This window comes from Xenopus laevis, chromosome 3S, assembly GCF_017654675.1.
Source record: "Xenopus laevis strain J_2021 chromosome 3S, Xenopus_laevis_v10.1, whole genome shotgun sequence".
NCBI lineage: Eukaryota > Metazoa > Chordata > Amphibia > Anura > Pipidae > Xenopus > Xenopus laevis.
Window position 1 is genome coordinate 45,525,374 of NC_054376.1, and position 25,361 is coordinate 45,550,734.

General features: G+C 38.1%; 1 protein-coding gene across 6 annotated transcripts in view; it reads left to right on the forward strand.

The window, feature by feature from the left end:
• The window catches only part of LOC108712854 (aryl hydrocarbon receptor nuclear translocator 2), a 40,622-nt gene extending 16,031 nt beyond the window's left edge, over positions 1-24,591 (forward strand). For 5 of the 6 annotated variants that reach the window (XM_018255330.2, XM_041588243.1, XM_041588240.1 and 2 more), the window contains 14 exons: positions 4,054-4,156; positions 6,349-6,414; positions 6,516-6,601; positions 15,333-15,409; positions 15,865-15,999; positions 16,375-16,449; positions 17,461-17,612; positions 18,605-18,677; positions 18,768-18,894; positions 20,400-20,496; positions 20,570-20,705; positions 20,830-20,995; positions 21,570-21,709; positions 23,697-24,591. In XM_018255330.2, the coding sequence (XP_018110819.1) occupies positions 4,054-4,156; positions 6,349-6,414; positions 6,516-6,601; positions 15,333-15,409; positions 15,865-15,999; positions 16,375-16,449; positions 17,461-17,612; positions 18,605-18,677; positions 18,768-18,894; positions 20,400-20,496; positions 20,570-20,705; positions 20,830-20,995; positions 21,570-21,709; positions 23,697-23,795 (1,532 nt within the window). In that variant the 3' untranslated portion in view covers positions 23,796-24,591. The remainder of the gene's footprint in view (positions 1-4,053; positions 4,157-6,348; positions 6,415-6,515; positions 6,602-15,332; positions 15,410-15,864; positions 16,000-16,374; positions 16,450-17,460; positions 17,613-18,604; positions 18,678-18,767; positions 18,895-20,399; positions 20,497-20,569; positions 20,706-20,829; positions 20,996-21,569; positions 21,710-23,696) is intronic. The other variant, XM_041588241.1, reaches the window with a different exon arrangement.
• Positions 24,592-25,361: the final 770 nt, after the last annotated feature.

The window sequence follows — 25,361 nt, forward strand, 5'->3', positions numbered from 1 at the left end:
TCAATGAATAGCCAACTCACAAGCAATCGGGCCTAGCTGGTTCACATGTTTGACATAGCACATCACAGCTAATTTCTGATTGGTTACCTACCTTGCTGAGGAACAATGGATTTTGGAATCAGAAGACTAATGAGAAAAGCTATCTCCCAAATGGCACGTGTTCATTTTTACCAATAGACAAAAAAATTGCGGAAATGCACAGAAACGTTTCGTAGTTTTATCATGCAGGCAAAAAAGTCACAACCCAAATGCTGCCTTGTGACATCGTCCTTGAAAAGTAGATATGGATCCTTTGTGTATTTTTGTGTTGTGCTGTTGGCCTATCACTGGGACAAAGGCCTTGTTATTAATAATGGGGGGGGGGGTTTAGCTGGGTGTGTTATACCAGCAGAGCACTCCCGCAACACAGCATGCTACCCTCATTCTCACTGTGCTCGGCAGGTCCCTGGCAATGGATAGTTCCTGACAGTTCCCAACAGCCCAGGTTTAATGTTTCCCAGTTTCTTCCAGCAGTTTGTTATGGCAGATGTTTTTCTGGATCTAGTTCTGCTTCTCCGCTCAGTAAAATATTTATTTGCCCTGCCTTATTTTGCTTCCCCATATTATGGTACTCAAAATTTTTAAAGTTCAGCAACTTTTCCCTGGCTTTGTTTTATTTTCCTTGTAATACTTCCGAGCTCTCCGATTAAAAATTAAAAACAATTTACCCTAAGTTTATTTTTCTTTTTTAACTTGTTCCAAAAAAATGTCAGAGTTTTAGTGGAACTGTATAAGGGCAGGACAGAATACCTTATCAACTGGATGTTCTGAAATAGAATAGTAGGACTTTTTGTGCTTTACATATCTGTACTCCACATATAAACCAAACACATCATGTACCCATGCTGTTAGGGTGCTAATGATCCAGTCCCGAAATTCCTCTGAATTCCAGATATCATGAAATCAGGTCTCAAAAAAGAATGATTATCATCCTCAAGACATGAAATTAGTTGACATTTCTCCAAGAAACCCCTTTAAGATGCATTTCCTTGGACTTTGTCATTTGTACTAAATGTTGGGAACAGCCCTTGTTGTCATTATTTAACCACTTTTCTCTTAATTCCTATTGCCCCCTGCTTTTCATTGATTCTGTCTGTCTCTTTAGCTGGAAAAATAGATTACATGTGCCTTGGCATCACTCAGTAATAACACTGCTCACTCATAGCTCTGAGCTCAGATTGCAGCAGGGAGTGGAGAAGGGAGAGGAGCAAACTGAGCATGCTCAAGCCCAGCCCTGGAGGTTTAAGCTGAAAAAAGGAAGTCTGATACAGAAGCACATGTGTACATAATAGAAGGAAAGAACTTCATTTGACTGAGGGTTTATTGGTGTATTTATAGAGACATTTCTGATAAAGCTTACTTACTTTTAACCTTTCCTTCTCCTTTAAGCTGTCTGTTTAGAAGTTAGTAATCTAATAAAAAGAGAAACTTGCATTTTTAATTGCCTTCTTTGATCTAATGAATAGCAGAGAATGCAATACAATATGTATCTTCATGGTGCATATATGCCCCACGCTCATAAATGGTTCAATTTGCTCATCATTAAAGTGACAACTCAATCTTGCATTAATAATGCATTAAAGCTGGACCTATTAAAACAACAACAAATGGACCTATTAAGAGTTTGCCAGCATTTGCAGAAGATCCATCTGTGAGTGTTACCTGCTCTTTTACTTTTAAGATACTGGCTAAAGAGCACTGTCCCTGCCACATAAAATGTAGCTTTTTAATGACTGTTCATTAAACTCCCCTAACACGGCACAGATGGTTCTTTCCATGCTATGCACTTTGCTTTCGCCAAACTAACGGGAATGAGCTGGCACTTGCTCCGACCAGCCATATGTCACCAGGCCTTGCTTTTATTATCCGCTGCTAATTAATTAAGAAAACAGGGACCTGAACTCTCATATGAACTATGCTACTAAAAAGATGAATGAAATCTGATGTGGCAGTTCACTTAGCAGCCAGAAAAGAAAGTGTCAGGAATGCATTGAGAGGAATCTGAGAAAGGTAATAGAGGACATCTGTAACCAGAGCAGCTGTGATTGGCACCACAGGACTGTAAAAGTTAACAAGTTATACTGAGCAGAATGCACTATGGCAATGCTGCAATTACTGGCACGTTGCTTGACTGGGCAATTTCTGACTTAGCACTGCTTGTCCTGCTTCATATTAAAATGTAATTATAACGTAGAATTCCACTTTAAGAGAGCAGGTACATCATATTTAGATTACTACTCCTAGCCAGCACCAAAGAAAATTATCTGCTGCTCTTATTGCAGTCCCTTCACTTCACAAAGGGTGGAACAGCACAGTGGTGTTTTTATTGCCACCCTTTTGCAGTTCTGAAGGCAGCGGGAGACAATGTGATTTATACAGGATGACTCAGTATTAATAAAAGAAGTGGGAATTATTCTTGCCAGATTATTTATTTTAAGGTCTGAGAAGGAATTAAGTTGCTAGAACACCTCCTAATAACCATACATTCCTTTTCGTCACATTGTCATGGCTACTAGTTTACAATTCAAAATATCTTTCCCAAAGTCTAGTCATTAGTTTAAGGCCTATGTTGTACACTGTGTGCTATTAGCATGATGGCTAGCATGAAAAGTTGGACGCTGCTTCTTGTCCCTATACCTAGATACTTCAACTATTGCCTTGTGCTGAAGTTGGATCCTATTTCTGAGTCAACACCGTAGCACATTCAGAATTCACATTTCAAAATGCCCAAGACATTCTGCCAAGGAGCAGTTTTTAATTCTCCACTCTTCTCTACTCTTGTCATTACATAGTCTCAAAACCAAGGAAGGACGGCACTCTGGTATAAAAGGCAGGTTTATTGCGGAATCCTGCAGGTATACATTGCCTTACGCGTTTCGGGAACAAGATCCCTTAATCATAGGCCATTGTCCATCTATCCAGTGTAAACAAAATTCTGATTAAACTCCTGAAGCCTTGAGACAAGTTATGCCCATTTTTATTGAAATTGGCTGATTATGTTTTAGCATTTGGGAACCTTGTCTGATTGTTGAGTAAGTTCAGCACCCAAGTTAGAGAATCAGAAATCCTATTGGCAAAAACTTCTACACATGCATGTCTAACACAAATATGGCATTTGCCAATGTGGGCATCTGTGTGTAAAACCATAAAGTATATACATTTGTATCTGTTTGTCCAGCAAATGGAACACATCTTGGCAATAGTTTTATTTTGTATAAAGGAAAGGTGATTATTCTCCAAAAGCTTTCCCATCAGCTAACTGCAAATCTTTGTAGGGCAAATATACATAGTGTGGCTACTTTAAAATTTAACCCAAAGTTACCTTGCATTGAAACAAATTTGTGCCCCGTATGTTTCCCCAGCACAGTGAGCTTACCCAACTGGTTGCACCACTTGCTACATAGTAGTTTATTAGCATTTCTCTCCTTGTATTTGTTTTGTCATTGGTAATCTACTCCCTCCTGATTGGAGTTTACTTTAAAATATTTGACTCGCCTTGTGAATCATCTATTGTTATCTCTTCTGCACCCCAATGTAGGTGCAAACATGAATAATAAGGGACCAATCACTAGAGCTGTATGCTGTATGATCACCTTATATAGCAATAAATAATCTAAATATTTTAAACTGGTTTAGAAACTACACTGGTCTACACTATTTTGTGTGGACATTGAATGGTGCATTTGTCAGGATCCTGAATAAACTTTTGATGCCACTAATTCATATCACCACCAAAGCACAGTCTCTAACCTATATCTCCCATTCCCTTCTCCACCCACCTGTCACCTGAAAGGTTCTTCATGTTCATTCCTTCCCTGCAGACTTTTAAACATTCACTTTTGCTTCATATACACTCACTTTTGCCTGATATACACTCGCTTTTGTCTATATAAAATGTGTTTTACTTGATATTCGACCACTCCCTACCTTATCTTTTTTGTGACTACCATACAGCACTGCTGAACACAGCTGAAATCGAAATGTATTATTATGTCATACTTTTCTGTATTTTAGGCCGTATCTTAGACCTCAAAACAGGTACAGTGAAGAAGGAAGGGCAGCAGTCTTCTATGCGTATGTGCATGGGCTCCAGGCGCTCATTCATCTGCAGATTGAGGTAACAATGACAATGTTGCTGATCACAGCAAGTCTTCCCCATTAACATGGGTACAGTTTCAGCCCGGCACATGTATGTAGGAATTTTTGCAAGGAACATAAAAGCAGACTACTTAAAGGAAAACTATACCCCCAAAATGAATACTTAAGCAACAGTTTACATTAAATTAAGGGGCATATTAAAGAATCTTACAAAACTGGTAAATATATTTAAGTAGATATTGTCCTTTTACATCTCTTAAAAAATGTAATAAACACGAGGGGTCTATATTGTCAGTCCTATAATAAGGCAGTTAAGTATAAAGGACCTACCCCAGTTTCAAGGCACCATTGAATCACTATTAAACAAAATGTCCAAATACTCGTGAAAAAATAAAGTTCAGTTTCAGTTCTATTATGATATTGAATAAACTTCTGAACTTCATTTTTTCACGAGTATTTGGAATTTTACATCTCTTGCCTTGAACCACCATTTCGTGATGGTCTGTGTGCTGCCTCAGAGATCACCTGACCAGAAATACTGTAACTGTAACTGTAACAGGAAGAAGTGTGGAAGCAAAAGGCAGAACTCTCTCTGTTAATTGGCTCATGTGACCTAACATGTATGGTTGGTTTGTGTGCACCATGGGGGCGGCCCTTATTTTATAAAATGGCAATTTTTTATTTAGGATTAGCCAAAGGCTAGAGTTGCCACCTTAAAAACGATGTTTGATCCCAATGTTATTAATAAGGGAAAAAGATAAATATATAGGAAGGGCGATATTTTTTCCAGAAAAGGTAGCAACACTAGCAATGGCATGTACTACTAAAAAAGTATATTATTATGAATATGGTTTATTTACATAAAGCAGGGTTTTACATATGAGCTGTTTTATGCAGTATATTTTTATAGAGGCTTCATTGTTAGGGGGTATAGTTTTCATTTAATTATCTGTTATTTGGCAGGTCAGTGTTTAGGAACATGCAGGTTAGAGCTGAGCAGCCAGCAGTCTTTCAGTTGCTGCTGAACCACAACTTACAGCACCCACAAGCATCACTTGGGTATGATATAAATACCAAAGGAAAGTAACAATTATTGTGATAAAATGGAATTTGTATCATATTCAGGGCATTTTTTCTCATTAGCCTCAAAGGTTGTGTGTCAAGGCAATTCCTTTTCTGCAGCCCTTAAATCTTTCCTAGTCAGTCATGTTGTGTGGTTTAAAAAACATCACATTACCCTGGTATGTACAATCATAAAAAAGGGAATTTTGTATAAAAGGCAAGAATGTGTGGATACCTTAACAACTGAAAGGGGTGTGTTACTGTATCAGCTAAAGTAGCTCAGATCTGGACATTTCCTCCAAGATATGGAACATCTAGGAGTTGAACTTAATTAGTTATATCCCCCCACACACTTCTATAGAGTTGCAAAGAATTTCTCTGTTGCTATCAGGAATTCCAGTCGTTGTGCTTTAGAAGCTTGTCATGAAAATGAGTATGTTTTGGCTGAGACCCAAGCTGGTTATGACTGTTTTGGAGTAATATATTAAACTTATAAATGTGCTGAGAAGGAATTGTGAAGACTTTCTGCTTTCAATAATGGGGGGGAGGAAGGAGATATGAAACACCAGGACTATCCTTTATTTTGACCTCTGGCAGCACTGGATAAGGTGGCACAAGCTTGATCTGCCAAATTGCGTATATATTTCAAATGTCAATATTTGTACCCTATAGACTCTAAGATAGCATAAAATGTGTGGATACAATTGGTAGTAGCTAGAAGCTGCTTACTTATACGAAAGTCCAGGGCCTACACCCACCATACTTATAAAGTCTGTACAATTGTATTGATACTAATATTGATAAGCTCTGGATTACCTATATTTGTTCTGAGAAAATGGTAGATCTTAAGGGGTATATTTATCAAAAAGTGAAGTTAATAGTGAGGTTCCGCCACTAGAGTGAAATGCTGCCACTCCCCATTCATTTCTATGGGATTTTTAAAGGCGTATTCATCAAAGGGTGAACTTTCACTTTCACCCATTGATAAATACGCCTTTCAAAATCCCATAGAAATTAATTGAGAGCTGCGGAATTTCACTCTAGTGGCGGAACTTTACTCAAATTTACCCCTATATCTCTTTCTACCTCATATATCACTTTCTCAAATCTCCCTCCTTACATGTGCTTAACTGATATGCTTTGCCATAGGTGCGGCAATGCTCCCCTGGATCACTTATCTCTGAACAGAATTAGCACAATGAGGAAGAGATACAGGTAAATAGTTCTGATAACCCTAGATGGTATATCATCCTGTGCTGTGAGGAACTTGTCTATGACTTTGCCAAATTAGATAGCCCTGTGATTTTATTTTTCAGGAACGGCCTAGGACCAGTGAAAGAGGGAGAAGCACAGTATTCTGTAGTTCACTGCACTGGCTACATTAAAGCTTGGCCTCCAGCAGGTAAGAAGTGTGTTTTTATATTATTGGACATTGCTTTCAGGGGAGACAGTTTCAGGAAGTAGTTTTTAAGAAGAGCACACAAGTCTAGACAACGTCCTCATTCTGATACAGGGAATTACTTTGAGTTATTAATCAGCACTGAAATTCAGCTTTAGATGCAATGCAGCTTTTTGAACAATTCCATTATTTACAAGGCACAAGCCATAAAATGGTTTATTTGCAACCCGTTATCTTATTTACTGGTAGGTGCTCTTATAGAATAGCATTCTCTTTGTTGGGAAATAGCTGAGGTGCCATATTGGTGGATAAATCCTTGAAAGGTAAATTGACCAGGTATAACATATAACAAGTAGGAACCTCATTGGTCTGTGTAACATACATTGAGCAGCATTTCATTGGTGACCTAATCAAACAGATAGATCTTTGCATGTATGGCCTCCTTTAGCTAGGAAGACCCCAGTTATGAAAGAGAGGTCAATCTGGCAACATACACTTAAAACCACTACAAGACACAGGGTGGGTATTTGGATGCTCCTAGATTCATCTCATCTGTCTAATGAATCCAAAGAGAAGAGCTGGAGCTGGTAGTTTTTTGTCTTTTCCCAGTTTGCATTGCCAGCACTACTACTACTTCTACTACTACTGCTACTAGTATGAAGTTATAGAATCAAAGCCCAGGAAGAAAATGCTTAATTCATTGGTCTCCTTTCAGGAATTCCAACAGCATTTATCACCAAAATATTGTTTATAAAAAGCTATATTTCATAAGGGCATTGCAGGTCATTTAAACAAAGTGGTTACCCAATAGGCAACTAAAATACTTTATAAGGCAGTAAAATCATGTTATATCACTAGATATAACAGGCTAAAGTTTGGGGTAAAATTAGATGGAATTAAGAACTTATTTTTTAATGATTTGATTATAGATATTGATTATTTAAATTCAATGATGTAATAGTCCAGTTAAAGGCAAAAAATACTCTGCTAATATACTAGTTTAACATTCCATTTATTTTCAATAAAAGTTCTGCCAGACATATTGGAATAGTTCACTCCTCTCCAGAAGTTCAGTTGGCGGCATTCTGCTATTAATTTATGTCAGTGAGAGCTGCCATACCATTTTTTTCTGTTTCCCCTAATTAGATGTCATCCTACTGTTCCAGTATAGCCATGCATGTAAGTTGCTGTTTCCTCATTAAATCAGTTAAATGCCATCTATGGATTCTAGAAAATTAAACTATGGCCTCTTGTAGCTATGCTGCCATGAATAATAACAGAAGCTTTCTTAGCATTGGCAAGTGACTGCTCCTGAGGCTGAACATCTTGGCCACCAATGTACCATTGTTTGACTTGGAAAGAAGCAAAATAGTATGTTTTTGGTTTTCAGGGCCACTTTTATTATCATTGTGTTTGTCTTTTTGAATTATTAGAAGTCTGTAATCAATCATTTGCCATAATCAGCCTAGTAAAAGCTCAATAGTGCAAAAATATCTCTAATTGGTTGTTATGGGTAACTGCACTAGACAATGTTCCCTCTAAGCTGTGAGCTTGTGGGCGCGCACACAAATTTTAAGGCCAGCGGGGACAACAAATTGTGCATTTATTCTGACCTGCGCACACAGTACAAATGTGTGCACTCAAGTTTAAAATGTGTACACAAAATATTTTTTTCTTGCACATAGCTGAGAAGAAATTAAAGGGAACATTGGCACTAGGGAAAGTTTGCCCAGAAGTATTAAGCACCACTATCTTCATGCTAGCTGGTGCTAAGTTTACTTATTGCCACCCTTCTATTGTGTTATATGTTCATGGGAAGGGCATGAACTAACGGGGGTGCGCATATCATCATCGGTTAGGGCCTGGTTTTGATTTTCTCATAAATTGTGCATACAAAACAAGACATCCCAACATAGGGAATCCCACCCACATATATAGCATACAGGGGATGAGAGTCCTAGTTTGAAGCACTGCAGCCCTGAGCTAAAATAACAAGGTAAGTCAGGCATTTTACAGCCTAGAAGGAAAACACACGTAGCCTTTATTTACATTAGGCTGTATTTCATTATACGCAGTGCACATGATTTTGGCAGCTTGCACTACTCTCTCTAATTTGAGAAGTGACTCTTTTCATTAAAAATGATTTGGCATTTGAGTTCTTTTAGAAATATAAAGCATGTGCCAAGTGCTGTGAGACTGGCATCCTGACTTTTCTTTCCAATGGCAGCCATTTATTATATGCTTTTTGGAATGGGAGCCTTCATGCCTCTGAGCACACTGTAACAAGTGACATTTTTCTACATTTTTTATTCTATATATGTTTATTGGAGGCCAGCAGGACATTTATAAGAACTGTACGGAAACAGCTCATTGCTGCATGGATTCTTTCATGAATTTGAATTCCCTACGTTTTATTGTATGTATGCCACAGATGTTACCACATGCAGTTTCTTTATAAAGTCCTATTTATTCGCACACACAAACTGTGCTCTCTTGCCATGCATATTCAGTGGCTGTGATGAAGGAAGTGATTCTGATTCCAAGCAGCTGTTGCAGTTATATCCTCTAGTAAATTACTGAGTGTATGTAGTATCTGATAAATCAAGAACCCCTACATGTTCTTATAACCTATACTAGTAAGCGGAAAACCATTAATGACATAGATGGATGGTATGTACGCCCCTTACATAGTAAAAATGTACCTCCTATTGTAAAATATATATCTACTGTATATATTATACACTAATCGTCCTTTCGCCTTGTGCTTTTATACAGGCCATTGAACTCCACTGGGACTTATCCTAATATTTTACAATATTTACAATATTTATCACAAGACACAAATTTCAGTGAGTAACTGGAAAATACACCACTTAGCACAAATAACTGATAATATCACTAAGCACCTTTTATATATTGGATAATATACCCCTACTGTTATTTATAAACATATTACAGGTATGGGACCTGTTATCCAGAATGCTCGGGACCTGGGGTTTTCCGGATAACGGATCTTTCCGTAATTTGGGTCTTCATGCCTTAAGTCTATTAGAAATTCATTTAAATATTAAATAAACCCAATAGTCTGGTTTCGCTTCCAATGAGGATTAATTATATCTTAGTTAGGATCAAGTACAAGCTACTGTTTTATTATTACAGAGAAAAAGGAAATCATTTTTAAAAATTTGGATTATTTGGATAAAATGGAGTCTATGGGAGACAGCCATTCCGTAATTCGGAGCTTTCTGGATATCGGGTTTCCGGATAAGGGATCCTATACCTGTATACATAATGGAGGAGTTACTTCACCATAAATGCATGAGGCCATAGGCCGAGTGTCATGTAATTCCGAGGTGACCTTTCATATCATTATACATTTTAGCAGGGGGTAGAGAATAATTTTCCAGCGCTCTTGTACAAAATAATAATTGCTTATGTGAGGCTTTTAGATAAGTAACAGGCAGTGTGCAAGGGATGAAAGTTCTAGAAGAGATCACCATAAGTTATAAATGGCATGTTTATAATGACATAGGAGCACACTATTTATAAGGATATCATTTACAGTTTGGTCCCAATGATAAATGACCAAACTGTAGATTACAAGAATATAATTTACTGGATATTTATGGCTCTTGTGGACATGAGGACATGAAGCATCACTAAGACATTCTCCCTCTGTATGAAAACCCATATACTTTTACACATAGAACTCTAAGGTAACTTCCAATATGCTGCAAGCACAAGATTGGGATGCTAAGATTAATGCAAGTTTATATGTGTATAAAATAGTTTTGCATCCAAAAATACAAAGGAGTTAAATTAGCTTGTGTTGAGGAGAAATGCACGTGCCCAGAGTTCTCTGAATAGGAATAGCTAATGCAGCTAATAGTTACATGCTATTACTATATTATTCATATGTTGCCACCATCTACAGCCCTCTTGGTGCATGGAGCCTTCAAGAACCATACCCAGCTTGTGCAATCATGATATGATTCTTCTAGCCAAGAGCTTTTAGCAGTCCTGTAAAGCCAGTTGGCCCTGATAATCATATCCCTAAACCTAATGGATCCAATGTCTTCATTATTCCCTTTCTGTATTTGTCCAAATCTACAGTTCTCATGTTCATCAGGCATTTCTATTTTAGGAATACATATGCATACTGCCTCAAACCCGTTGCTTATGTCTTTGATATTTTCTTTACATCTCTAGACCATAACATTTCCCTAGCCTGATAATCATATCCCTAAACCTAATGGATCCAATGTCTTGATTATTCCCTTTCTGTATTTGTCCAAATCTACAGTTCTCATGTTCATCAGGCATTTCTGTTCCAGGCATCCATATGCACACCTGTCCAATGTTGCCTCAAACACTAGCCTTGTTTATCTCAGCTTTGTATGTTCTCAAAATACCTTTTTGTGTCTTTAGTGATGGAAAATGTTGATGTTTTATAAATAAAATACCACAGCAGATGCTAAACACACACTATAATTGACCTACAGAAACTCTACGGTTATGCGCGTGAGCACATTTTTGCTGCCCCTCTCTAACCTGTGTAGACTCCAGAGTTGTTGCACACACTTCTTTATGTAGTGGGAATTGTGATTATGCTTGAAAAATCCTATAAATAGAATTGTTTAGCCTGCAGCAAGCAGCCCCTCCACTAATGTATGGCATGTGGGAATTGAACATCCCAGCGCATGCAAAGCATCAGCAATTCCTGATTGTTTATGTGTTCAGATTGGAAGGAGACCTCTGATGGGAGGTAATGAAGACCATGACCTCCAGACGTAGCAGCTCAACTTCATAATGAAAAAATTTAAAATGCAAACATTCCAGTGAATGTAAACGGATTAATTAAGAAATGGCAAGGGCGTCACATATCTGAGATAGCTTTAACCCTTTTCATAAGAAACAAGCTAACACATCAAGTGTCATGTGCAAGTGCAGGAGCCCTTTGTGCCCCAAATACAGAGCCCTTGCACAAAGCTTTTGTGCAGCATTATCTGCCTTGAACTATAAGCATGCATTGTCTATAGGGCTTCAGTGCGTTCACTGGCTTGCCTACCTTGCATCTCCTAAATGACATACAAACTAGGGGCATTTTTTAGGACCCTCGTGTTCAGCCACAGTCTCAGTGATGCCCTTCTGCTATGCTGCACAAGATGAAGGTAATACTGTATAGTGAGAGAAGTACAACTCTTGCTCTCCATCCTGGAAGCAAATTCAGGTGCAAAATATAAAAAAAAGCTGTCATTTGTACTTTGTCCATCACCCCCACTCATCCTTTGTAAGTGAGCCTGAAAGTCTTTGGCTAGTGATGAGTTTCAGCAATCTGTATTAGGCATGTATTGAATCAGGCAACTGTAGACAGGTCTGTTACCACCCTTTGGAAAAAATGCAGCTCAAAATATACAGAAACCTTAATTATATCCTCTATGATTTTCTTGATGTATTCGTGAACGATTTTTATTTATTTCAAACTTTATCTTATCCACATTAATCTCAGAAGACTTTGCAGGTTGGGAACAGTTCTGCTGAAAAAACTGATTATATGGCACATGCTATCAGAATATGGAAACCATTTGAAGAATATTTGAAAATCTTACAATATTGTTTTAATTTAAAGAGACATGGTTCTTGGCTTTCAGAAGGCTGCATGTGTACAATGGACAGGTTTGGGCTTTGGGATTTTAAGAACATATATAGTTTATACAGTGTATATATCATGCTGAACTATCGTAGCTTTATAGTAGTGATTGTGGAGAATGACCCTTCCACTCACTGAAAATTATAGGCTGTGAGGGCATTCAGTATATATTCATTATTTTAGTGGGCTTTCAACGATTGAGGGTCAAGATGAGGGTCAGCTACTTTTAGATTAACGCTATATGATAACAGGGTTGCAACAGCAACCAAATATGTGCGAGAGAGCCAATGGGGCAATGTAAAAACAGGCACATAATTTGTTGCAGGTCTGGAAACCCAAAGCAACCAATTATATGTTTCAACCACAGAAAAATTAGTGATTGGTTGCTACTGGTTTTTAGACCTGGTTCGAAATTTTTACCTGTTATTAAAAAGTTCTAATTGGTTGCTAGGGCACTAGGGACTAGAGCCGATTTGTACTTTAACTATATATATAGTTCATCAGAAGGACCCGCACTCTATATAACGTGAAACAAATTTGTTTATTATGAATGCATTTATAACAAGCACGTTTGTTTCACATTATATGGAGTGCGGGTCCTTCTGATGAACTGTATGCTATATTTAACCCTGCAACCACTGTCAAGTTTAGACCGGAGTGCAGATACCGTGTAAAAAGTACAGTATATATATATATAAATGTATGTATATATATATATATCCCTTTGAATTTATAGATACAATAAGAAAACTGTCCAGAACAATACGTGTTTTTTCTGAGAAATTGGTCATTACAAACATTTTCCTTTGACTGGAGGGGGTTAGGACCATATATACTTAGTATCAGTAACATTTGCCCACTATGCTTTTCATCTATTTGGAATGCATTATAATGTTGTATTTATATTCAAAAATATCATAATACTTTCTCAGAGAACTTTGCATTTTTATATCAATTAGGGCCAGACAAGGTCCAGCCCTGTAAGTAACATGGGAAATGTATGTGCAATGACAAGTGATGTACAGTGAGCATACAAAGCTTTAAGATCCTCTGTAAGCCCATAAGATAAAGCCTTTATTTTCCTTCCTGTGAACAAGATCAGTAAACCACTGGCCATGACTCCAAGCTCAGTTGGGTCATAAAGCAACCTCTCAGTAACTTTTACAAAGGCCCTTTCTTACATTCTTATCATCTTTGGACTACAATAACCGCAACTATCTGGCACCCATGCAGAGCAGTGTGCGCCAGGCAGTGAGCTGTAGATTTTCCATTGCCTGGTGTTAAATCCTAGATTCCTAGCAGGACTACTTCTGCCAAGTCCTTTGCATCAAATTGGCTTTTAAACGTTCTGGATCTATTCGGCAGTAGCCTGAAGAAAGCCCCATAAAAGGGAAGTGTAACTGAAGTCAAATCTGGCAGCGACAATGCAGAAGCGCAGCCTCTTTCCATTAACCCTATTTAATCACGCCATTGGATTGCTGCTTCGGGAAATAGCAAGTCTCACAAGTTTTGATTCTTCTTTATGTGAGAAAGTTCCAACCTTTGTATGGTTTTAGTTCTCATTAAATCTTATCGGCATCATTAGAAGTGAATTGACCCCACTGCAAAATATCTTATGGCCCCAAGGACACAAATTAAGAAGACAAACTCAAGTCAGGATCTCCACCAGGACCCAAATAATCCTGGATCCCCCTAGTATGTGATATATTACTTCACCCACTGTTAAAGGAACGGTAACGTCAAAAAATAAAAGTGTTTTAAAGTAATGAAAATATAATGCAGTGTTGCCCTGCACTGGTAAAACTGCTGTGTTTGCTTCAGAAACACTACTATTGTTTATATCAATAAGCTGCTGTGTAGCAATGGGGGCAGCCATTCAAAGGAGAAAAGGCACAGGTTACACAGCAGATAGCAAATAAGCTCTTTTTGTCTAATGGAGTTATCTGTTATCCATTAGTTAACCTGTGCCATATAGCCGTTTTTCAATTTACGCCATTGCTCCACAGCAGCTTGTTTATATGAACTATAGTAGTGTTTCTGAAGCAAACAGATCAGTTTTACCAGTGCAGGGCAACACTACATAATATTTTCATTACTTTAAAGCACTTTCATTTTTTGGTGTTACTTTTCCTTTAAATCCATTAATATTTGATATCACATTTTAACAGTCATTGACCCCATCTCCCTGACTCCAAAGCACAGTCATATTGCATTTGCAAACCCTCAAAATACCCAGCACAATTTTCTCAGGTTTTGCTATATCTCCCCCCTATTTCTGTAAAAGTGTAAGCTCATTGGCAGCAAACAATTCTATGTTTGTCTTAATCGTTTGGGAAAAGCAAGTCCTGAGCAGCTCTCTTAAAGATATGCCTTTTCTGACTCATCCCTTATGCCACATCCAACTTTGCCTTGGGAAAAAATCTAAAACCATCTCCATGCAAGATCGGCCACATTCTTTCCAAAATTCATAACAGGAAGTTGGATGACTTCAAACAGCGCTCAACTGCATGTGATAAAAATACCTTTAATGAGACACAAATGTGCTCCATGCCTCTGAATCGCTACCAGTAAACAACATTCTTGTGCCTCATGTCTGCAGAGCTGAGGGGAACCAGGGACATCAGCTATTCACATATCTACAGAGGTTGCATTAACCCACTGAGAAGCAAATGCTTTCCGTATGATATAACAGATCTGGGACTGAGTCAGCTTTATTGTCAGTAAGAAGCTAGCTTTAAAGTTGAAGTTTCAGCCATGATTACACCTTGTGGGCTTTCCAGAGTGAAGTAACCTTATAGCTGTCATTGACATTAGCAAAGCTACATTCATACTGTGTTAATTTTACCAGCATAGCTGGCCAGCTGTTTTGAGGGTACGTTATATACACATTAGAGGGATTATAGGAGGCTTAAAATAGTTTTGCAAATGTGTATGCTAAAGGAATGTTATAGTGAAGAATGTATATTTTTTTTATTTTATATTTAGGCACTAATATGGGAGCAATTAACTTTATTATATCAGCTGATAGCATTGTATAGTAATGGAATATATATACAGTGGAAAAAATAAAATAATATGTTGCAGGAATAACAATCCCTGAAGAAGATGCTGATGTGGGCCAAGGGAGCAAATATTGTTTGGTGGCGATCGGGAGACTACAGGTTTGGTTACAGATATGATTATTAAAGCTAATGAATTATAAAAAGTCAAACTTATGATGAGAGTGTTTCTAAAAAAGGAATAGTCATATAGTAACTTGCTCATTGTTCTGTTGGTCCCATCTTCTCTGTGTTCCATATACATATACATCCTCATGTTCTCCATGAAGACAAAAACTGTTATGTTCCTGAGAATCATTACAGGTGACACTTGCTTAGATCTTTCCCAAGAAGATGTTTATTTTCCAAGTATCATGTTTAACATAGTTTTATTTAAAGAGCCAATATTTTCTGCAAAGTTGGCCATGGGTGATTGATGGACACTATGCATTTGTAAATATGTTTAAACAAAAACCAGTGTCAGGGTTTTACTCCAGAAAGTATACCATTAATGTTGCCTCTGGTCTTATGTAAGCCTCTTTAAATATTGGGCTCCAGTATAATATTTTCTCTTTTAGGTAACAAGTTCTCCAGGTTGCCTAGATATGAATGGAATGTCTCTTCCCACTGAATTTCTATCTCGTCACAGTACTGAAGGAGTCATCACATTTGTTGACCCCCGGTGCATCAGCATAATTGGTTATCAACCACAGGTCAGTGTCATGGCTTTAAAGTCTGTCCATAAAATCCCCAAATAATGTATTTTCTGAAAATAATGTTATGATACACAAAAGCCATGAATATCCTGTAAATATATATCCTTATAAACGGCCTTCGGCCTTGTGCTTTTATATGGTCATGGAACTCCTCTGTGACTTATAATATCCTTATATTTTACAATGGGTTACTTTATTCACTATATAATGTTGAATGGATTCACCAATAAATTCGGTGCTGTTTGTTGGGATATACTAAAAACATGGCTTGCACAGCATGGAGGTGAATAATTCTTTTGGATACAATTTCCCTATGATTAGGAATAAGGATAGAATACTACATAACAATGGACAACATTTTGCATCTTTTAGGAACTTCTTGGAAAAGATATCATTGAATTCTGTCACCCAGAAGACCAGAGTCATCTCCGTGAAAGTTTCCAACAGGTACTATTTTTCCTGCAAGAAAAGAATGTTCCTTCTTATATGAAAGTTTGCCCATGGCCAAGGAAGGTACCTTGGTGTTTCCTAATTAAAACGCTTCTCTTAAAAAAAAATATTTCCTATCTTGATCGTCTGAGAATAAAAAACCCTTCCCAATGTTCATAGTTATTTTTCTCAACTTTCCTTGCTAGTAAGTGGGAGAAGCATAGGGATGGGCGAATTTGACCCATTTTGTTTCGACAAAAATTTGCCACTTGCGAAATGTCGCTGACGCCCATTAAAGTCTATGGGTGTCGATAAAAAATTTTTTGCCGCGTGGCTTTTTTTTCTTTTTTGACGCACGCCGCCATACAAGTCTATAGGCGTAATTGCGGCGAAGCAAAAAATTCGCCCATCCCACTGGCACCGTGTATACTAGAATAGTTACATTATGCCCAAAAAAGACAAATCCATCATGTCCAATCTCTAATTATACAATACACAATCCTATAGCTCAATTTTCATGCCCTTCTTTACATGTTTATGGCCCCTTTTATACTTTTTATAAACTGGTAAGCATTTTAATATCCCATTTGCAAGATATAGTCTAATTAATAATTAATAAGGAGGGCACATTGCTGAGCCAGTTCAAAGCCTTATGTTTTGTCCTATCAAATATTCCCCATTAATAGCTCAATGTAATGTATATTATAATCTTAATATATATCTTACAGTTCTCTTGAGTAAACCAGGTAACTTTGAAAACACTCAGGACCAATATATAAATAAAATGGCCCCAAAATTGAACATTGTACTTGTTTCTAAGATATAATTTAATCCTTATTGAAGACAGAACAATCCTTAATTAATTAACTTAAGGTAAGGAGATCGAAATAAATTACAGAAAGACCCCTTATCCAGATCATTCTTGAAAACAGATCCCATACTTGAACTATATACTGTACATAAATGATAGTGATGCTAGCTGTATTTCGAAACACTCTCACTAATGCTTCTGTGTTTGATTGTTACCAGGTGGTTAAATTAAAAGGCCAGGTGTTATCAGTGATGTATCGATTTCACACTAAGACTCGGGACTGGATGCTCCTTCGTACCAGCAGTTTCACCTTCCAGAACCCATATTCAGATGAGATTGAGTATATTATTTGTACCAACAGTAATGTAAAGTAAGCACATAACAATGGTTGTATGAGGAGATTCATGCATATATTATATTTGAGTCATAATATATAGATGCTGTGTTCTACGGCGCATGCACATTATTAGGTTCATAGGACTGCAAAGGGACACCTGTACATATAACTAAATAACAGCAGTAGATCACCTGGGCTAAGTTTCTGTTCTTTGCTGCCATAAATCCTACACTACAGCTCTGCAAGCTGCACTCACTGTCACCTACTCCCGAAATAGGTCCTATTAATATATGGGCCCACATATAGTTTAGAGAGTGTCACGTGATTACTTTTTACATAAAGAAAGTGTTCTTAAGTGATTAAATAGATCACACAAATATACACATATACATTAAGTGCAACTTTTAGTCCAAGCGATGAACTATGTTCATTTTTATATTAGCTTTTAGTACCTTATAGCTTTGTTTTCTCTTAGAATCTTTTAGATGATCTCCACTGGGTTCCTCTTCTACCTATTTCCAGTCTGCAAATGAGAAAGCTATCTGGTTGTTGGGGTCAGTGACCCCACCTGCCAGAAATTTGTTCTTATTTGTTTTTTTTAAATTTCTCATCTTTTCTCTGGTCCTCTCCTCTTTAATTCTGACTTCCACACTGTAGTGCTACCTGTTTGCCAAGGTAATTGGGCCCTACCAACCATACAGCAGGCCTAATACTTTCATATTAAAAATCAGTATAATTGGAACTACTCGTTTAATATGGGTCCAATGTGAAACAGCAAATAGCAGCTGATTCTTTTTTGCACCATCAGTGATAGAAAAGCTTGATTTGTGAGTATGTATGTAAATCCTGCTTGAACAAAATATGAGAAGGCTTTCTGGGTGCAGATGATTTTACTCCTATCTTTATTTGTATGTGATTAATTGGTTATATAAAGGCTATTGCACAGACAGGCTTGCTCTTTATGCCTCCAACAACACATAATCCTATGCCCTACAGTATTTCTGCAGCTGTCTCTGTGTTCCTAGGCAGGTTCAACAGCAGCAGGCTGAACTCGAAGTTCATCCAAGGGATAGTTTATCCTCCTATGACTTGTCACAGGTGGGTATTCCAGGCATATTCATATGTGGCATCTTGCTGTGTGTTGTTGCAGCTTATGTTTTTGTGTCTAATAACTACCTCTTTTGGCAGGTACCTGTTCCTAACCTTGCAGCAAATGTACATGAAGGAGGAAAATCTGTTGTTGATAAGCCAGATCCGATCTTTTCCCAGGATCGGGATCCTCGTTTTGCTGAGATGTTTGCTGGAATAACTGCCTGTAAGATTTCACTATTACTGTGGTGCAGCTGAAAACCATTATTACTGTATGTACCATAACCATGTTATTACATTATCATCTCAGGATCTTTACAGGCAAAGCATCTTTATTAATATCTGTCCCTGACCCCTTTATTGTCTTCATGAGGTATCTGGGTTCACTGGTACCAAGTCCTTAATTAGCTTGGTCCTACTTCCAACAAATGCATTAACATTCCAAGATGGAATTACGTGTTCTCTGATATCTACAGAGTTCAGATCAGGACAGGTCAGAGCCTTGAGCTGAGTTAATGAACCCCAGGGAGCCTCAGTATGTGCTTTCAATAACGCTTTAGGTATGTTTGTAAATGGAGCAAACGGTGGGGTCAAATGCAGATTCTTCCACTGAAAGGAATTTTATTCTAACAAATGAAAAGTATTTTCTAGTCTGACTGTCGCCACAAGGGTATAGTTATAGGGGTAAAAAGTGCCTGCACGTCATATATTAGACAGGACGTTTTCTGTGGCTCCAGTGTTGTAATCCAAGCAGGGTGTTTTTTTAATTCCTGTACCTTTGGAACTTTGAGAATGTGGATCATTGTCCTCCTAGGCAAGTAGCAAACTGAATGCATCATTGGGGGGGGGGCAGAGGGGGATCTTTATCAATCTATTAACCCACAAACACACCAATCAGACATATACTTATGTTGTTCTAACTGCAGCCATGGCTGATGGGTTGCTGTTAGCCTGATTAACATACAGTTCAGAATCAGCAGCTCCACCTACCACTGCAAATTTTGTACAATTTACTATATACACACTTTTTTTTTATCGTCCTACTCATATTACTTGTCAACGGTGCTAATAACAATTTTAGATAGATGCATCTAATTCACGTTTACAAATGATCACATGGCACAGCACTAGGCATAAAAATGAGCACCTTTCAAATCACCATTCACAAAGTGCTTGTACCTTCATGCACCCTTTAATGCTTGCATCATGTGCTGACATACTGATTGCAGCTTTTTGCAAGTTGCAATGATTTCTGGTACAAGCAATTCTGAATTATAAACCTAAAATTGAGCAGGCAGAATAGGTCTCCATGCATGGTGAGCTCTTACTCGAGCTCCAACTTGTACCAGCTGACTTAAGAGTAAAATATTGTAGTGGTAGAGCACCCTCCAGAATATATATATATATATATATATATATATATATATATATATATATATATATATATATATATATAATTGCATTTTGTAGCTAATTTATGAAACAAGTGCAACTCTTGTGACAGGATTGACAAATCAGGTACAAATTGTGTGGCGCTGGAAGATTTCATGGTGAGAGAACTATGCTTGGGTTTGGGGAAAGAATGTTGCATTTTAGGAAAACAAAATCATGAAGAATTGTGCCATTTAGAACTTTATATATTTAAATAAATATATTATATATGTGTTTGTTTCCCTAGATGGCAGTTCATGTCTCTAGGTATTTTATTGTCTCAATTTCATCTCATTTTAGCTGAGAAAAAGATGTTGTCAGCTTCAGGCAGTGGGACTCAGCAGCTTTATTCGACAGGAAGCCCCTTCCAGCCTGGACACACTGGAAAGTCATTCAGGTATTTGGATAAGATGGATGTTCTGGAATTTTCATATAGCAGTGTCATTTCTGAACTCTCTGTATCCTTGCAGCTCTTCTGTGGTGCATGTGACTGGTGTGAATGAGATCCAGTCTCCTTCAGCAACTGGGCAGAATCTAACTCAGATCTCTCGCCAGATGAATGCTGGGCAGGTTTGGACTGGGAGTCACCCACCCTTTCAAGGGCAGGTAATCTGAGAATCATCATAATATATATTTGTAGTGAAAGAGATGTGATTGCTGCAGGGCAAGAATTGCCCATATAACTGTTATTTTACCACTTGTGAAAATGTAATTTTTCTACATTTCTCAGCAAATCACTTCACAGACCAGCAAAGCTCAATCCTCCCCTTTTGGAATTGGAACAAGTCACACATATGCATCAGATCCATCCACATACAGCCCCCTATCCAGCCCAGCAACATCTTCCCCCAGCGGTAATGCCTATTCAAGTTTAGGAGGAAGAAGTACTGCATTTAGTAAGTGTAACATGCATGGGACACAGCAGATACTGGCTTCCACTCAGCCCAGTAAGCCATGGGAACTGCTCAAGGCCCATAATATTATGCCCTAATATTATGATTGTATTTTATCCTGCGATTTATTATATGTATTATTTGGCTCATTTACCAAGGCAAATACAAAGTGGTAGGCAATGGCAATGGTAGTACATTTCTCCAAAGTGTTTTTGTACTAGGATTACAGTGTAATAGTAATATGAAGGAATTTACTAAATAAATGGAAAATTTGCATCAACCTTTGCAAATCAAGTTTCAGTGCTTTTTATTTCCTATTCAATGCAAATGATATCACATCCACCATGCACATCTGCATAAGACGCATTATTGTGCAATTCAGTTGTGCATATAAGTGAAGCCTCCCTAAGGCAGTTGTGATTCCATTGCTCCCTTGTTTATGTGCCCTTGTACCTTGTATGTACTTCATCAAAGCAGACTAAACTAAGTTAGAAATAGGAAGCAGTTTCTGGTTCTCCTCTCGTTTGCCTCCTATTAATCCTGTCATGCTTCTTTTCTCTGTGTTTGAACCTCACAGCTGAGACAGGACAGAGCAGCAGCAGCCAGTTCCAGAGCCGTGCCTCTGAAGTGTGGTCCCAGTGGCAAAGCCAGCATCACAATCAACCCAGTAATGACCAGCATCCTCACCAGCAACCAGCACAGGCAGAGGTGTTCCAGGTACAGTGCACAGGAAAGACGAAAATATATGGATGTAGGGACTAGGATGGACAAGGGTATTTGGTGTATATTAAATAGCCACTTTCTATACATTTTTTTTATTTTTACACTTTGTCCCCTTTTTTCCTGAGCAGAATTCATATTGATGCCCATTGACTAAAATATGCGTACTGTCCAGAACTGGGCCTGTACATAGTGTGTAGCAGCTATTCACAATGAGCACTTGCACCCTAGGCCACCTGGCCGGTAAAAATGTTGCTTGATGCCAATGTTATTTATAGGAAAAAAAACATAGGAAGGCCGGTATTTTTTTCCAGACAAGGTGGCAACCCTAGCAAGGATGTCTGCCCAACACGCTCATCACAACCCCCCCTCACCTTCTTCATGCAGCTCACTTCACCCCCTCTAAGAGCCCTCACTCCACCTCCATGTTGTAGGTGAGCTTCGCCCCTGCTACTGTGCACCAGAATGCAATGGAAATAAGAGTTCCGCACACATAATATTCTTTAGGATGAGTATCAAAATTATTAAGTGCCAAACAGTGTTACTAAAACCCCCTCCAAAACTGCTTTGATGCAATGCATGGCAGCTAATAAATAGGTTAAGTCTCCAAATGAAAATTCTGTGTGCGTGGCTGCCATTTTTTAGATTTCCATTTAGAAAAAAACATTCTCAAGTTAAAATGAATGATGTAGTAAATAGTGGTATATTTCAACTTGGCAGGGACTGGTCGACAATTTGAAGGAAAGTTTGAAAAAAATAACAACTTCCCTGAGCAAATCCAGGCCTTGTAATATAAAGAAGCACACCAGAGACACATATATTTTGATTGTGTAATAGCAACATAGTTGAGTAGTGAAAGTAGTTTAAATGTAAAAACAGTGTAGAAAATGCATAGCTCATACCATATCACATCAATTACAACATTCCGCATGGCATCTTGTTTATTATGGCATACAGAATGCATTTCATTTTCATGTCCCTATGTCACAGGGGAAATCTGGGAGAACACACATACTTGAGGTCAAGCTATTCCTGAATACCACAACAGCATTTATACATACTGCCATTTATTTAGTGACTTCAAGGCCTATATTTGTTTAACAAATGTTTTGGGGCATCTCACCAGCATTACTGTGAGGTATACATGGCAAGGGGTGCTAAACTTCATTTTTGATCTTTTTTACCACCTTGATAAATGTGAGTGACAATGGCATTTCATTGTAATGAAATCTATTCTAAAGGAGCTTCCATGAGCAAAGATAGCCCCCAGTCATATTCAGTTTACGGCTTTTTACTTGTGAAACGGTGAGGCCCAACTGCAAATCTGGTGAGGTCTAAGTGGACTCCTTGTTTGTCATACATGATAATTACTGCTGTTATTCCTCAAAGTAAAAAAATACCAAACACTGTATTCCAGCTGTCCTTGTTTTGACTTTTCTGTGCAGGTAAGTAAAGATTTATAAAGCAATAATATTTGCAGGCATCTGTAACACTGAATAAAATAATGGGCTTCGCCATGTTGTTGACTATAAGTATGTGAGGCAACTTGTTTAGACCACTCTGTAATCTGCTGTCATCACATAAGGCTAAAAGGAATATTAAGATACTATATGCCTCCCCAAAGTGACATACATAATTAGTTTTAGGGAAAATACTAGGTGATGTGTCTGAAAGCTGGTCATTGGAAGAATGGTTCTAAGGGGGCTTTTTGTCTGATGAGACCCAGCAGACTGAAGATAGGTAATGAATGAATATGTTAAAGGAGAACTAAACCCCCAGTGTTCTTGAACCAATGAGGGTTTGGTTGGGCAGCATGCCGCCCCCCTAAAATCCTGCCGCCCTAGGCCCAGGCCTAGGTGGCCTTTCCACAAATCCGGGCCTGAAGACAATGCTTTGTGGCCAAGTTGTGTACTTGGCAAGTCATTGCAAATGGGCCCTATTTAGTATTATATAACTAACTGCTTCTTTTCCCTCTACTACACAGGACATGCTCCCAATGTCTGGTGATCCCACCCAAGGAACTGGCAATTATAACATTGAAGACTTCGCTGACCTTGGGATGTTCCCCCCTTTTTCTGAGTAGAAAAAGTCTGCGGATGAGCTTCATTTTTTCTGTCGCTTTCCTTCCTGCAGCTTTGTAATTGTACAACAGTGCAGAAAAAACATTACAAAAAGCTGTGTCCTGCACTCTGCACTCTTCAGTGGGGAATTATATGCACTATTTATCTGGACTCTTACCACCTGTTCAACAAAAGGCATTTGAGAACTCCACAAAAGATTTCAGCACCAAAGTTACACTCATCAAGATCATTATACTACTCTAATTAATGGACAAATCTCTACCCCCAGCGGGTTCAATGAATGAGATAACAGCTAATAAACAGATGTATCATTGCTACAGAAAAAATCAGGATGCTTGACCGATGACTGTTTCATATAACAAAATGTATAAATGAAGTTAATATTCAGCCGAGAGCTTCAGTGTCTTAAAATCCCACACATACTGGTTCCTACAGTACAAGATGGCCTTACTGAATCTGACACGGTTCATTAAACTAAACTTATGATCCAAAGCCAGTCTGATGTTGATGATGATGATGATGAAGTTGCCTCTCTCATTGAATCTCATTAACAGAAAGATGAGGTGTAGGCAAAGTTTTGGAGAGAGAACAAAACCCTATGTGCAGTGGAATTGAAAGCCTTTCAATATTAATGAAGTGATCATTCTCGGGTTGCTCTTTACATTGGTGTGACCCATACTGTAAAAACTGTGTATTTTGTACTAGGGATGAACCGAATCCACTATTTTGGATTCGGCCGAACCCCCGAATCCTTCGTGGAAGATTCGGCTGAATACTGAAGCCAATCCGAATTCTAATTTGCATATGCAAATTAGGGGTGGTAAGGTGAAATAATTTTTTACTTCCTTGTTTTGTGACAAAATGTCACGTAATTTCACACATGCAAATTAGTATTTGGTTCCGCCGGGCAGAAGGATTCGTCCGAATCTTGCTGAAAAAGGCTGAATCCTGGCCGAATCCCGAACCGAATCCTGGATTCGTTGCATCCCTATTTTGTACTAATGGATGTTCTGTATTAATCCATGCAGTATGTATAGTAAAAACTGTGCTACATTCTACTAATGCCATTTCAATAAAGAGTGACTGTGGTCTCAATGTGTATGGTTTTATTTCTATGTGTTTGTGTGTGCACAATCCCAATGTTCAGGCTGGCTCACAAGTCAATGGGTGATGCCAACACTTTTGTTTTGTCCAGAAGAAATAAGATGTTCTAAATGAGCTGTGTTAATTGGTGCAATGAGGTAGCAGCTGTAATTCCTGAAATGGGATTCAGCCCATCAGTCCAGTGGCTCAGCCATACAGGAACATTATTACATAGCTTCTAATGTTTGACACTCATTTTCTACTAGGACATTTACTATTTTAGGGGATATCATTTGACAAAAATTAACAATGTACCCACTAAGCAAAATCATCAGTATTTATTGGGCTTTATAAATTTTACGAAAGGGAAACTAATCCCTCATTTGACCAGAGACACATTTTTTAACCAGAATCCCGCACATCAGGTCACCACCTAAAACAAGGTATGGCCCAGATAGGCCTGCTATTGCCTGTTGTTTTAATTA